The sequence below is a fragment of the Coenobita brevimanus genome, chromosome 103 (genome assembly GCF_032717465.1).
Source record: "Coenobita brevimanus isolate Jiangsu-jjx chromosome 103, ASM3271746v2, whole genome shotgun sequence".
NCBI lineage: Eukaryota > Metazoa > Arthropoda > Malacostraca > Decapoda > Coenobitidae > Coenobita > Coenobita brevimanus.
Genome location: NC_137056.1, coordinates 33,049,710 through 33,063,015, shown reverse-complemented (window position 1 = coordinate 33,063,015; position 13,306 = coordinate 33,049,710). Strand labels below are relative to the sequence as shown.

The 13,306-nt window shown below is 43.7% G+C and overlaps 1 protein-coding gene across 1 annotated transcript in view; it reads right to left on the bottom strand.

Annotated features, from left to right (window-relative positions):
- The window catches only part of LOC145415667 (uncharacterized), a 547,996-nt gene that overhangs the window by 222,199 nt on the left and 312,491 nt on the right, over positions 1-13,306 (bottom strand). Inside the window, exon 19 of the mRNA XM_080284883.1 lies at positions 3,965-4,189. Within this exon, the coding sequence (XP_080141009.1) occupies positions 3,965-4,189 (225 nt within the window). The remainder of the gene's footprint in view (positions 1-3,964; positions 4,190-13,306) is intronic.

The following is a 13,306-nucleotide window of genomic DNA, read 5'->3' as shown; positions in this document are numbered from 1 at the left end:
TTGCTTTCATAGTGCAGGGCAAACAGCGCCAGATATTGTGTTGGGCTGGATATTGTGGAAATGGATAACTGAGAGTTTACTGTCTTTGCCTTTAGATTCTGTTTCTTACATACTCTCCCAAACTCATTCACCAAGCCCTCCAGTTCCCCTTTGTCTTCATTTAACAATACAGCATAGTCTGGCCTGGGTATGTGATTGGGCTGTCAAGTGAAGATATACTGCATAATGAAACATCACATTACAGGGTCAATATAACACAGGTTCAATGGGGTTAGGGAGGGTGAGCTCAACCATGAAGACAACCCCCCCCCCCCCCCCAAAAAAATAGTCACCCACCTGCAGTTTGTCCTATACTGGAATGAGTTATCACCAAGGCTCCCCACCCACCCCCACAAAAGTTGGAGGGCCTGAATGATCATTCCACACAAACAGATATGATATCACTTCACTGAATATCATTCACTGCACTACTGTGTTTGTTAAGCACTTGCACTGTTTGGCAATAGCAATGGTGTTTTACTGTTTCATGCACAAAATAGAATGAAAGGCAACAATCACAGCCAATATAAACACTGGGCAGGCATCTCGGCTCAGTCAGGTGAGTAGAGGCCTATTAAGGAGATGATGGTTATGTAAGGTTGACACGATTTCCAAGTCAAAAGTTTCTGTAATTCACACACAAAAAGTATCATTTCACTTAATACTGCACAAAGCACTATTTGTAAGTACCTGAACTGTTACTTGTTGATAACAATGGTGTTTCAATGACCTTTCATGCACAAAATAGAACAAAAGGCAAGGAGCACAGACAATGTAAACACTGGGTGGCCATTTTGGCTGGCTTGTGTCACCACGTCTGCATGAGATTCTAGGAGGCGACCGTCAAAGAATATTATTGTACTTTAGTGAAGTCACGTTTAATTTTTTAATGTTGTATTGAGACAGGGAATAACCTTTGAATTATCATTGTTGCAATTCATAACATACCGAGGCATCATATGAAGAGGCTGGACTGTATCATCTGCAAACAACAAAAGAGGAAGTTTCCAAATGTTGTCCTCTCTAATTAGGGCCGCTCCCAAATCCACTGCTCTACCTTGCATCACTTTTTATAACTCCAACCATAAACAAATTGAACAACCATGGAGACATGACTCATTCCCATTTCAATCCAACATTCACACAGAAAAATTCACTCAGGTCACCATTCACACACACTGCAGCCCTAGTGCCCTCATACTTACTCTTTATGGCATTCAACAGCTTTTCATTTGCTCCACATATTCTTAACACTTTCCCCATTCCTTGTCTATCCACTCTGACTTATGTTTTCTCCAAATCCATGAAGGCAGCATACAACTTCTTTCCCATCTCTACAAGCTTTTCCACTAAATGCCTGAACCTCCCTGTCCTTCTCCAACTGATCTTCATCACCATCTAATCCTGTGTTGCTCCATGAGGAGCATAAGAGCCTAGAGCTAGGCAAGTTGGTCCTGACATTTAACCCAAGGCATCCCGTCAACGTATGGATATGTTGCAACATTTTGCATTTGCCAGTCCCAACGACGTACTGGTATGTCGAGCAATTGCAAGGTTCATAATTTGAACAATTTTCAATTTTCGCGCGTGATTTTTCGTACGTATACACGGGACACCTTCCTCTATTCCTCTACAAGATGCCAAGCAGGGACAATGCCTTACACCGCATAACCCCCCCCCCCAGCACGCCATTGTCTCGGCAATTCACCTGTTACCAGTGACCTGGCCAATAAAGACATTCAAGGCCAGAGTGATTCCCCAATCGATGACAATGTGGAGGACAAAGTTTACATAGCATTAGAGGAAGAAACAGTCAGAAATGATGATCAGGTAATATGGCAAAAAAAGGTCAGGTATGGTGATGAGTTAGTGAGTGAAACAATGCTTATAATGCCTATATCACTGTTTGAAAACCAATATACTCTCGTACTACATATAAATTCGTACCAAGTAAATAAATAAATACCGTTTATGAGTCGTGTGAAATAGTTACCCTCCCACAGAACTCGTTTTCTTTGGTGCAAGCCTGTTAGAAAACCCAGTAAGGTAAGGAGGTACTGCTACCTGGATTGAGTATTTTAAACCTCAGGTGAGCGATTTCTCTATGAATTTTCGATGTTTCTCACCAAAAGCGGAGGTTTTAGCCAAAAAAAAACATTTTTCGAAAATACCTCGGGATTGGGGGGGTGTCGGAGGTGCGAAATAGCTCTGGATGTGACGGGTTAAGATGAGAGTGACCGAGCCTCACACATCTCTGCGTGGCATTACATGATCAATAAATCCCAGCCACCCCTTGGAAATAAACCTGCACAGGCTGAATCCGATTAGACTGCCTTAATTACCCACTTGATCTTCCTGGTGCCATAATTTGGTTATATGGTTACCACCCAGTCTATTATTTCTCTAACTCTGTCAATAATTAATCTGCCATATACTTTTCCTATTATATTAAGAAGACAAATGCCCCTATAATTACCACACACTTCTTTTTCCCCTTTTCCTTTGTACAAGGATATAGTTATTCCTGACTTCCAGTCCTCCAGGACTCTGCCTTCCTCCCACCGCTCTGCACATCTTCAATATCCATTCTACCATCTGTTCCCTGTGCTTCACCATTTCACCACACACTCCATTCATCCCTGGAGCTTTCCTACTTTTGACTTTCTTCACTGCTTTTATTACTTCCATCCTATTGATCCTTTCCTCCCTTCTCATTTCCCTCCTCCTATCCATTTCACTGCCACTTACACTAGAGTTACTTTTACTCTCTATGTTTAACAATTCTGCCTCTGTGATATTCTTTGGCACCACAGTCCTATTTATGGACTTCTCAACTATACTCTATTTTTTTCCAACTGATGATCCACTTTCGCGAATGTGGCACCTGCGCACTCCTGCCAAGTGATTGGTTGGTTTCAATTTCATACCTGAAGTATCATATTTACCAAAAAAACATTTGTATCTTATATTCCACTTCTCATAAATGTTTTGGATTGTCACTGTATTATACAAACAGACATAAAATGAGTATGTATCTGTGCTTCACCCAAATGGACAATGAATTTAAGGAAGTTGAATTTGAATTGTAATATTTATTGTTGCTCCATTTGCCTCCTCACTTCCACCACTTTACCACTGACAAAACTGCTAATTTACTTAGAATGGTACTATTGTCTAATGTAACAAGTGTCTAAGTATTAAGTTACCTTTTATTTGCACTTACCCAACCAAATGTGTTTATTTTTAAAAAATTTACAGCAGATGCAACAATTCTGTACCCTCTACAACAATAAATATTTCAATTCAAATTCAACTTCTTCAAATTCATTGTCCGTTTGGGTGAAGCACAGATATATACTCGTTTTATGTCTGTTTGTATAGGACAATGACAATGCAAAACCGCATTTATGAAAATTGGAATATAAGATACAATTTTTTTTTTGTAAATATGATACTTCAGGTATGATACTGAAACCAACCAAGCATGTGGCAGGAGTGAGCAGGTGCCACATTCACGAAAGTGGATCATCAGCTGGAAAAAAATCGAGTATAATTATGTTCGCTACCACTGCTCTCATCATTCACATTCAACAAACTAATACAGCATCCAGAATTACAAACAATTTTAAGATCAGTTCTCCCTCATAATTTGGATTTAGCTTTGCAAGAATGGCATGAAGAATGTAGAAAACTTCCATGTCTTATGTTCTTTCTGAAATAATAAATCTCAGTTCTGGAGGGGAAATTTATCATGGGCTGTTCTCTGTTTTTGAAAGAAGGAAAAGGCAGGACAGAGCAGAAACACTCCACATCTCTTGATCTTCCTGCAACTAAAAATCTAGGTTATCAGAGGAGTTGACTCTCAGCCTCTTTGTGATTTCAGACCCAGTACTGCATAATTAAAGATTCCACAAGTTCATCTTACCGTGTAATCATCAAATGGTGTGGCTCTAAGAAAGCGAATAAGAGAATAGAGGTCCATCTCGCGGTTCTGGACTGGAGTGCCAGTAAGTGCCCACCTACGGCCACCCCTCAGAAGGCACACCGCCTGGGATGTCTTGCTCTTATGATTGCGGACTGTGTGGGCCTCATCAAGCACAATCCGAGTCCAACCAATCCGAAACAAACGCCCCTGATTTTTTGCTTTAACCTGTAAAAAAAAAATAATAATAACAACATTTGTATAGATGAGCCTGGGCTAAACAATATTAATACAGATGAGCTTGGACTATACAATATTCTTACCTGTACAGATGAGCCTGGACTATACAATATTACTATGGATAAGCTTGGACTATACATGAGCAACAACTAGACAATGTCCCAACATTAAATTGGTGTTCTTTTAAATATGTAATCATTGTCATTCTTATCTCTTTCTCACCTAAGGATGGGAGGAAGTGTGGTCCAGAAACCAAGAAAGCGACAGACCAGTGAAATGGGCCAGACACTAGATAACTTATCATTCAAGCCTGGAATATATTCCTACAAGTGCTTTAGCAACCATTAAATGAAATAATTTATTTCCAACAGGCAAATGATTGAATTTTCTCCTGGTTAACATTCTGAATATTACCAGTATATCTGCCCTTACTATAGGCAGTAGCGGAAGATCGTGGTGACCATCATCCACTTACTTCATGTAGTGCTGCCTACTTCTTCCTTCTGCCCTCCTCTCTTCCTGTTTTTTTCATCCTTCCTGTCATTTTAATTACTCTTCTTTCCACTTCAAGTGGCTCTCTACACTGGGTGACAAGCCTAATGGTTCCCTGTAAACAACAAAACCATTTACAATGCTGGGTGGTAACCATATAACAAAAAACTGGGGTGATGTGGAGCCTATTATGGTGCCCCTATAATTGTAACTGGATGGACAGACACAAATGCGTGTCCATCTGGAAATACCGCAGTGGCAAGGCGCTGTCTACTGCAAGGGACAGCCCCGCAGTGGTGGCTGCTTGTCTGCAGCTGATGGACCTGCTTGGTCAGATAGACTGGGGTTACTCAACAACAACTACAAGAAGTCCTTCAACTCGACTGCACTATACCCACTTCACTCCAAAACAATAAAGTAGTTTTAACAAGGAAACAAAGAACTTTACAAGCACAGGACACTTATATTGTACCTAAAATAATTAGGACCACACGGCATCCAGACCCTCTCCAACAACAGTCAATCAATCAAGAAGGGGCAAATGCCACAGGGCGCATAGCCTCACTCATCATCCATCTCCATCCATGTGGATCCCTTTGTGCAACCCTCCAGGCAGTGACTCTTCCCCCCTCTAAGCATCTCCTGACGAGAGTGATCAACATGCTTCAGCCATGAGTTACGTGGCCTTCCGCTTGACCTCCTCCACCCTAGGTTAACTCATTTAGAGATTACCCTGTGAGCAGTCATCTTCAGGAAAGCAGGCCACATGCTCATATAGCTGCGTTGGCATTGATGTATTGTGTGGGTACAGTAATAGGCCTCGATTCAGTCTCATGGAGTAATCACTCATTATGCACTCGGCTGTACCAGCGATATCCCACGATCCTGCAAAGACACTTAGTACCAAAGGAGTCAATTTGCTGCTTCAAGTCACTCTTTAGTGTCCATGCCTCACAGCCATAAAGTAATACGGGGAGCACCAGCGCCCTGCAGATGAGAACTTTCGCTCTTCTACACAAATAACGATAATGCCAAATACTCAAACTGAGAGAATCCATAACCAAGCAGGCCAGACCAATGCGATGAGAGATCTCACTGTCTGATCTACCACTGATATGGACCACACTACCAAGATAAGTGAATCTTTCCAAAACTTCTGTATCCTCACCACATGCTTGGACAGACTGAACTGCTTCATCCAACAGGCCACTAAATGCCTGGACCTTGGTCTTGGCCCAAGAGACCTTTAATCCCAATGGTTTCGCATTCTTGTGAAATTCCTCGAGGTCACTCAGCAGTATCTCCAGCGACCCCGCTACGATAACTACATCATCTGGAAGGTCAACGTTGGTAACTCTGAAATTGCCAATTGATACTCCATGGTGACTTCAAGTCACAGCCCAGTCCAGTACCCAATCAATACATGTGTTAAAAAGTGTGGGGGAAAGGACTCATCCCTGTCTTCCACCAGAGCTTACTGGGAAGAAGTCGGATGTCCCCCCCCCCCCAAACTTGACAGCACTCTCAGTGTTTGAGTACATGTCAGCAATCAGTTGGATTATCCCTACAGGGATCCCAAAGTGCCGCATGAGTTCCCATAGTACCTCTCGATTTACTGAGACAAAAGCCTTCTTGATATCCACATATACTGCTAGCAGACCCTGTCAAAACGCAAGACAGCATTCCACAAAAACTCAAAGTGCTAGGATACGGTCAACAGTAGACTTCTAGGGCGTGAATCCAGATTGCTCAGGCCTTTAAAACTTTAGCAAAAGATCCCAGATATGCATCAGGAGAATGTGAGCACAAACTCTGCCTGGCAAACTGAGCACTGTCATACCATGGTAGTTACTACAGTTATGCTGGTCTCCCTTTCCTTTATAGGTAGGGGTGGCCAAACCCTTTGTCCAGTCAGGAGGAATGTTACCAGTCTGCCAAGCGGCTTCTATGACTGCATGTAACCCCCTGATAATGGCTTAGCCCCCGGCTTTGATAAATTCTGCTGGGATGTCAAAAACACCAGCTGCTCTACCACTTCTCAACCCAGCCACTACCTTCTTAATTTCATTTTGAGAAAGCATGGCTTCGTCAAGTGGTGGGACAGCAGTCAATGGTTGTACACCAGCTGACAGAACCACTCCACCTGGAGGTACAGCTATAAAAAGCTACCCAAAGTACTCATCCCTACAAGCTCTATACTAACTTGCCCTGGACATGAGCCATCCATCTGCTGTCCAAACAGAGTTAACCTGAGAGGTGGGTCTGGAGTGGAGCTTCTTCAGGGCTCGGTTGGTGGGTTAAAGGTCATTTGCATGAAAATGGCCTTCCACCTCCTCAGTGATTTCCCTGGCATACATCTCCTTGTCCCTACTGACATACCTCTCCTTGTCCCTTCTCAGTGAAACTCATGCCCATTGAGACAGAAGTCTGTGCTGTTCACAATCCCCAGTCAGTCTGGCAGCGTGACTCTCTTCAACTGTGGTCAGCATCCCCCACGAGATAAATTCCCTCCCTGATCTCAGGCAGTCTCCAATACATACATAAGCTGCTGCCACGGTAGCACGCTTAAGGGTATCCCATTGTTCAACAGGATCCTCAATGGTACTGAGCACTTCAAACAGATTTGAGACTGCCAGTGCATACTCATATGCACACTCCTCGTCCCTGAGTTTCTTAAGATGGAACCATTTTTGGTGGTATATCAAGAATATCCATGTTTTTTATTTGTAGTCTTAGAGTAGCAACAAGAAGTCTATGATCAGCAAAAAAGAACTCTGCACTCCTGAATACCCTAAAGTTCTGAAGGATCCTCCTGCAAGTACTAACAAGAATGTGACCAATCTCCTTAGCAACCCCTCTAGTATTGGGATACTAAGTCCAGTGGTGATGATTTGGCCATTGGAACCAAGATCCAGAAATTCTTGACTTACAGGATTCTGCAAAATCCAGAAGGTAAGAACTATTGGAATTCCTGGTTCCAGAGCCATGGGGACCTACACACTCCCTGAAGCCCTCCCTGTCAGTGCGAGTAATTGCATTAATGTCACCCAAGACCAGGAGTGTATCTCGTGAGTGGCACTGTTCCATAACAAAGTCAAGTTTGGTGTAGAAAAGCTCTTTCTCTTCAAAATCACTCATCTCACTTGGAGCGAACACTGCAATAAGAGAGATGAAGCTCATCTCACCAGCATTATACGCTCATCAACCGGAGTAACCCTGTCAACACGAGCAACAAAGTGAGCAGCAATTGGCACAACAACACCCCTAAGATGAGTACTATCATCAAAGCCAGACCAGTAGTATGTGTAACCATCGTTACTGATCTCAACGTGCAAAAGTCGCCTCACTTCAGAGAATGCAGCTATGCCGACCCCCAATCACCCCAAATCTCGTTACAACAAATGCAGTCAGCCATCCTTTGAGAGGCTTAGAACATTCCAAGCCACCATCCACACTGCCTTCCAAAGGTTAAACCTGCGCTTGGAACCTCAGGCTCAAGCATCTTCTGCACCACCACAATGCAAATCAAAAGCAGGGTCTGGGATAGGGGGCCCGTCCCCCCCGCTCCCATTATCCAGTTGCTGGGGTCCCGTAGGCTTTACCCAGCAACCATCATGGTGGGTGCCAGCATGAAAGGGCCCCAAAAGCCCTGCCAGACCAGCACCCAAGGGAGGACCCCCCACCAAACTGGGTATGGGGCAGGCAACACGCACTGACCCACATCCTTCTTCCTTTTTCTGTTTTGCGTGAGGTTGCTTTTTTTTTACAGCGAAAGGACGCAAACCCCACCCCAACCTCCCAAGTCAGGAAAGGGCTCACCACTAGCCCATGGAAGGGGTGTGGAATCCCTGTTTATGACTATCCAGGTTTTACTTCAGAGTTTTCCTTCTAGGTGGATTGCCAACCAAGACTAACGAGCTCCACCAATCCTACTACGCGGCCATTGGCATAAACTGCTCATCCGTCCTTTGACAGATCTTGCTTTTCATCCTGCAGGATGCCTAGTCACCCTCCTCACTGGCCTAGACCAGTGAGGGTGCCGGTTTAGTCGCCAATGATCCAACAATGAAACAGGTAGTGCTGCATTACATGGTACCAGTAGCAGAACAGTGTCTGACCTCAAACAACAGCAACTATTTATATGCACACTGTAGCATTACCATTATCATGAAACATGTAATATCATTACTATACTTAAACCAAACAAGGACTCAACACATCCTGCTTTGTATGGGCTCAGAACACAACTTAGCACATCAGCCAAGTTAACTCATTGTCTAATTCTTAATGAAGTCACAAGCCATGTCCCCTTAGCTCCCTCACAACATGGTTTTAGAGCACTACACTTCACAAAACCCTTACTAACCAACCTCAAACAACAGGCACCTAACATCAGTATTGCCTTTGATGCAAAGTACTCACCAAAATCTAAATCCCAAACATGGAGAACAACACCAAGTATTGGTCTGTGCACGAATTATCTAGGATATAAACACATGTTACACTTTATGGAAAACTGTCATGAAATATGAAACTTTCCAACTGGAGTTCCATTGGGCTCCCTTCTTTCACACACACATTTAGCCTATACATGCATGACACTGCTACTCTCCACCCACCCACTTACATTTCCTAGTATGCAGATGACATAACCATAACAAGATGACATCACATCATAGAAACAGTTTGCACATTGCAAGAAGACTACCTCAACACAATCCAGGCATGGGTTGAGGACAACACGATGACAAAAGTTCCGGTCATATCCACCTGCAATTACAAGTATAGGTACTCCCTTCATGTCGCTTTTAACAATATACCTGTACCACATACACCCTCCACAAAGATCCTTAGAGTTATATGATACTAGACTCACCTTCAATGACCACACAAGACATCAAGAGGCGATGTAGTCCCAGACTCATTGTACTCAGGGGAAGTCAGGGACAGACTTTGCAGAACAAAAAGAAACACTCTTCCAAATCTACAAGCAATATATCATATCAATGATGTCCTATGCTTCCTGGCATGGGCCTCCAACCTATCTAACACCCATTACAACAACATGCAGACCACAGAAAATAATCTATCTATCTATCTATAGCCCGACGCCCTAATCCCGCAAAGGGTGGCTGCAGACAAAACGCCTCCAAGTCACTCTGTCACCCACCATTCGACTACCCTCCCCCCAACTCACCCCCCCCTCCCTCATATACCTCTCTACTCCATCCCTCCACCTCATCCTCGGTCTACCCCTCCCTCTCCCTCCCTCCACCTCACCTACATACACCCTCTTAGTCAGTCTTTCTTTCTCCATTCTCTCCACATGTCCAAACCACCTCAGTGTATTTCTCCTAATCTTTTCAACCACATCCACATCTATCCCACAACGTTCCTTCACTTCTTCATTCGTCAACCTGTCCCTCCACGTCACTCCACATGCTCCTCTCAAGTAACTCATTTCCACTGCTCTCACTCTTGACTTGTTCCCCTCTTGCAAGGTCCACGCCTCGCTTCCATACGTCAGGGTAGGGATCACAATACCATCATGCAGTGACTTCTTAACTTCCATACTCACCTCCCTATTTCTCATCACTGCTTTCAGTGTACCAACAACCTTTCTTCCCTGCTGTACCCTTTCACGCACTTCATCCCCCAAAGTTCCATCCTTACTCATCACACTACCCAAGTACTTGAATGCACTCACATTCTCCATATCCTCACCATCCAACCTCACTGCACACTCTGTGACTTCATTCCTCTCAAACACCATAACTTTACTTTTGTTTACATAAACTTTCAGCTTCCTCCTCCTACACACTGTCCCAAATTCATTCACCAAACCTTGCAACTCCCATTCATCTTCACTCAACAGTACTGTATCATCAGCAAACAGCAACACCGGAAGCTTCCACATCTCACCCTCATTCATTAGGGCCACCCCCACATCCACTGCCCTACCTTGCACCTCCTTTACAACCCCATCCATATATATATTAAACAGCCATGGAGACATCACACACCCCTGTTTCAGTGCCACACTGAGATCAAAGAACTCACTCAGCTCACCATCCACTTGCACTGTAGCCCTAGCTCCCTCGTACATACTCTTCACAGCACTCAACAATTTCCCCTCCACTCCATATATTCCTAATACCTTCCACATACCTTGCCTATCTATTCTGTCATAAGCTTTCTATGCCCTATGCATAATGTGGTCTGCCCAAAAAGAAACCGCTTTTTACATAGCACACCAACCAGCTGGCATAGCGTGATCACAGCAGATGTGCTGTGTAGCAGTGACTTTGAGCTTTAGTCTAACACTAACCACATCACACCACGTCAGTTAGTCATCATGGTACATGTGCTTGAGTCTGAATGTGTTTACTGCGCGTGTTTGTGTTAAATTCTGTTTCAAATTGGGAAAACCTTTAACTTGCTGAAAAATGTCATAACAGGTGATGAAACAAGGGTGTACAGCTATGATGTGGGGGGGGGGGCCAACCCACCCCTGAATCACATCTTTCCTATGTTTCTGCCCGGTATTGTGCAAAGTCTGTTCTTTGCTCTACTAAAAATAATTTCATCCGAACTAAATGCTCTCAACTCTCCAACTCAAATTCTTCCCGGTCCTTCTGCAACCTTGCCAAAAGTCTTTCTAACAACTTTACCTCATCATCTTTCCCTCTCTTTTTTACTCTGATGGCTCAGTAGCTATTTCTTCAATTGATAAAGTAGATCTCTTCGCTCAGACTTTCTCCTCCAATTCCACCTCATATGATTCCAGTACTGTTCCTCCATCATTTCCCCCCCTCTAAATTCCTCATGGCTGACATTAAAATTTCTTTAGGTGATATATTGTCTGCCATCACAGGCCTCAATACTAACAAGGCATATGGACCTGATGGGGTCCCTCCTGTTGTCCTCATGAACTGTGCTTCTGTGCTTACACCCTCCCTAGGTAAACTCTACTGTCTTTGTCTGTCAACTTGTACCTTTCCTTCTTGCTGGAAGTTTGCTCTCATTCAGCCAGTCCCAAAGAAGGGTGACCATTCCCAATCTTCTAACTATCACCTAATGGCTTTAACATCCTGTGTCTCAAAAGTTTCCGAGTCTAATCTTAACAGTAAAATTTTAAAGCATCTTTCCTATCTTAACCTTCTTTCTGATCATCAGTATGGGTTCCATCAGGGATGCTCCATTGACAATCTTCTCACTACCTTTCAAACTCCTGGTCATCCTCCTTTTGGGACTTTGGCAAAAGCTTTCCCATTGCACTTGACATCTCAAAGGCTTTCAATCGAGTCTGGCATAAATCTATAATTTCCAAACTGCCCTCGTTCGGTTTCTATCCTTCTCTCCGTGCCTTCATCTATAGCTCCCTTTCTGGTCGTTCTATAGCCACTGTTGTAGACGGCCACTGTTCTTCTCCAAGCTCTATCAACAGTGGTGTTCCTCAGGGCTCTCTCCTATCACCAATTCTCTTCCTTTTATTCATCAATGACCTCCCAAGCTGTACATCTAACCCTATCCACTCATACGCTGATGACTCCACCCCCTTTCCATTCAGTTCCCGCAACATCCATCTCAGCAGTTACTTCAACAAACAAGGGATGAAGCTATGGCACAACTAATGTCTGACTTGGCTCATATCTCTGACTGGGGTAAAAGTCATCTTGTTGTTTTTAATGCATCAAAGACTCAGTTCTTTCACCTATCAACCCAACAGAGTCTTCCACAGGAGTACCCACTAATGTTTAATAATATCTAGCTCAATCCTGCATCGTCCTTAAACATACTTGGGGTTTCATCCATCCATTACCCAATTCTATGTTGCCCCATAAGGAGCGTAGGAGCCCGGGGATAGGCAAGCTGGTCCCGATATTTGGATGCGAGTGACCAGCCTCACTCATCTCTGAGTGGCTTACCGTGAGCAATAAACCCCAACCATCCCTTGGATATAAACCTTCACTGGCTCAATCCGACTGAGTGCCGTAATTACCCACTAAACCACCAGGGGCCATTATTTGGTTATATGGTTACCGCACAGCATAATGAATGGTTTACTGGTGCACAGGAAACCATTTGGCTTGTCACTCAGTGTAGAGTTACCCATAGGCAGAAGGAAGAGGAAAGAATGAGGGAAAGCTAGATAGAAGAGGGAGTGTAAAATCACCCATAAGCAGAAGGATGAGGAAAGACTGAAGCAAAGACTGACAGTAGAGAAAGGAAAGAAAGAAGGAAGGAGGAAAAGAAAGGACACCTGAGAGCAGCACTACATCGAGTAAGTGGATGGTGAGCACCCCCACCTACCACTATTCTCTTGGGATTTATCTTGGAAAGATCATATTACATCTCTTATAAAACCTGCTTCCAGAAGATTAAGTGTGCTAAGCCGACTCTGTACCTTCTTTACCACTGCACAGCTATTGACTTTATATACGGGTTTTATTCGCCCATGTGGAGTACAACTTTCATGTGTGGGGAGGCTCTCCACATACAGCTCTTCTCAACAGGGTGGAGTCAAAGGCTTTTCGTCACATTAACTCTCCTCCTCTTACTGGCTCTTTGCTGCACTGTTGCATCTTTATCTCTTTTCTATTGCTACTTCAA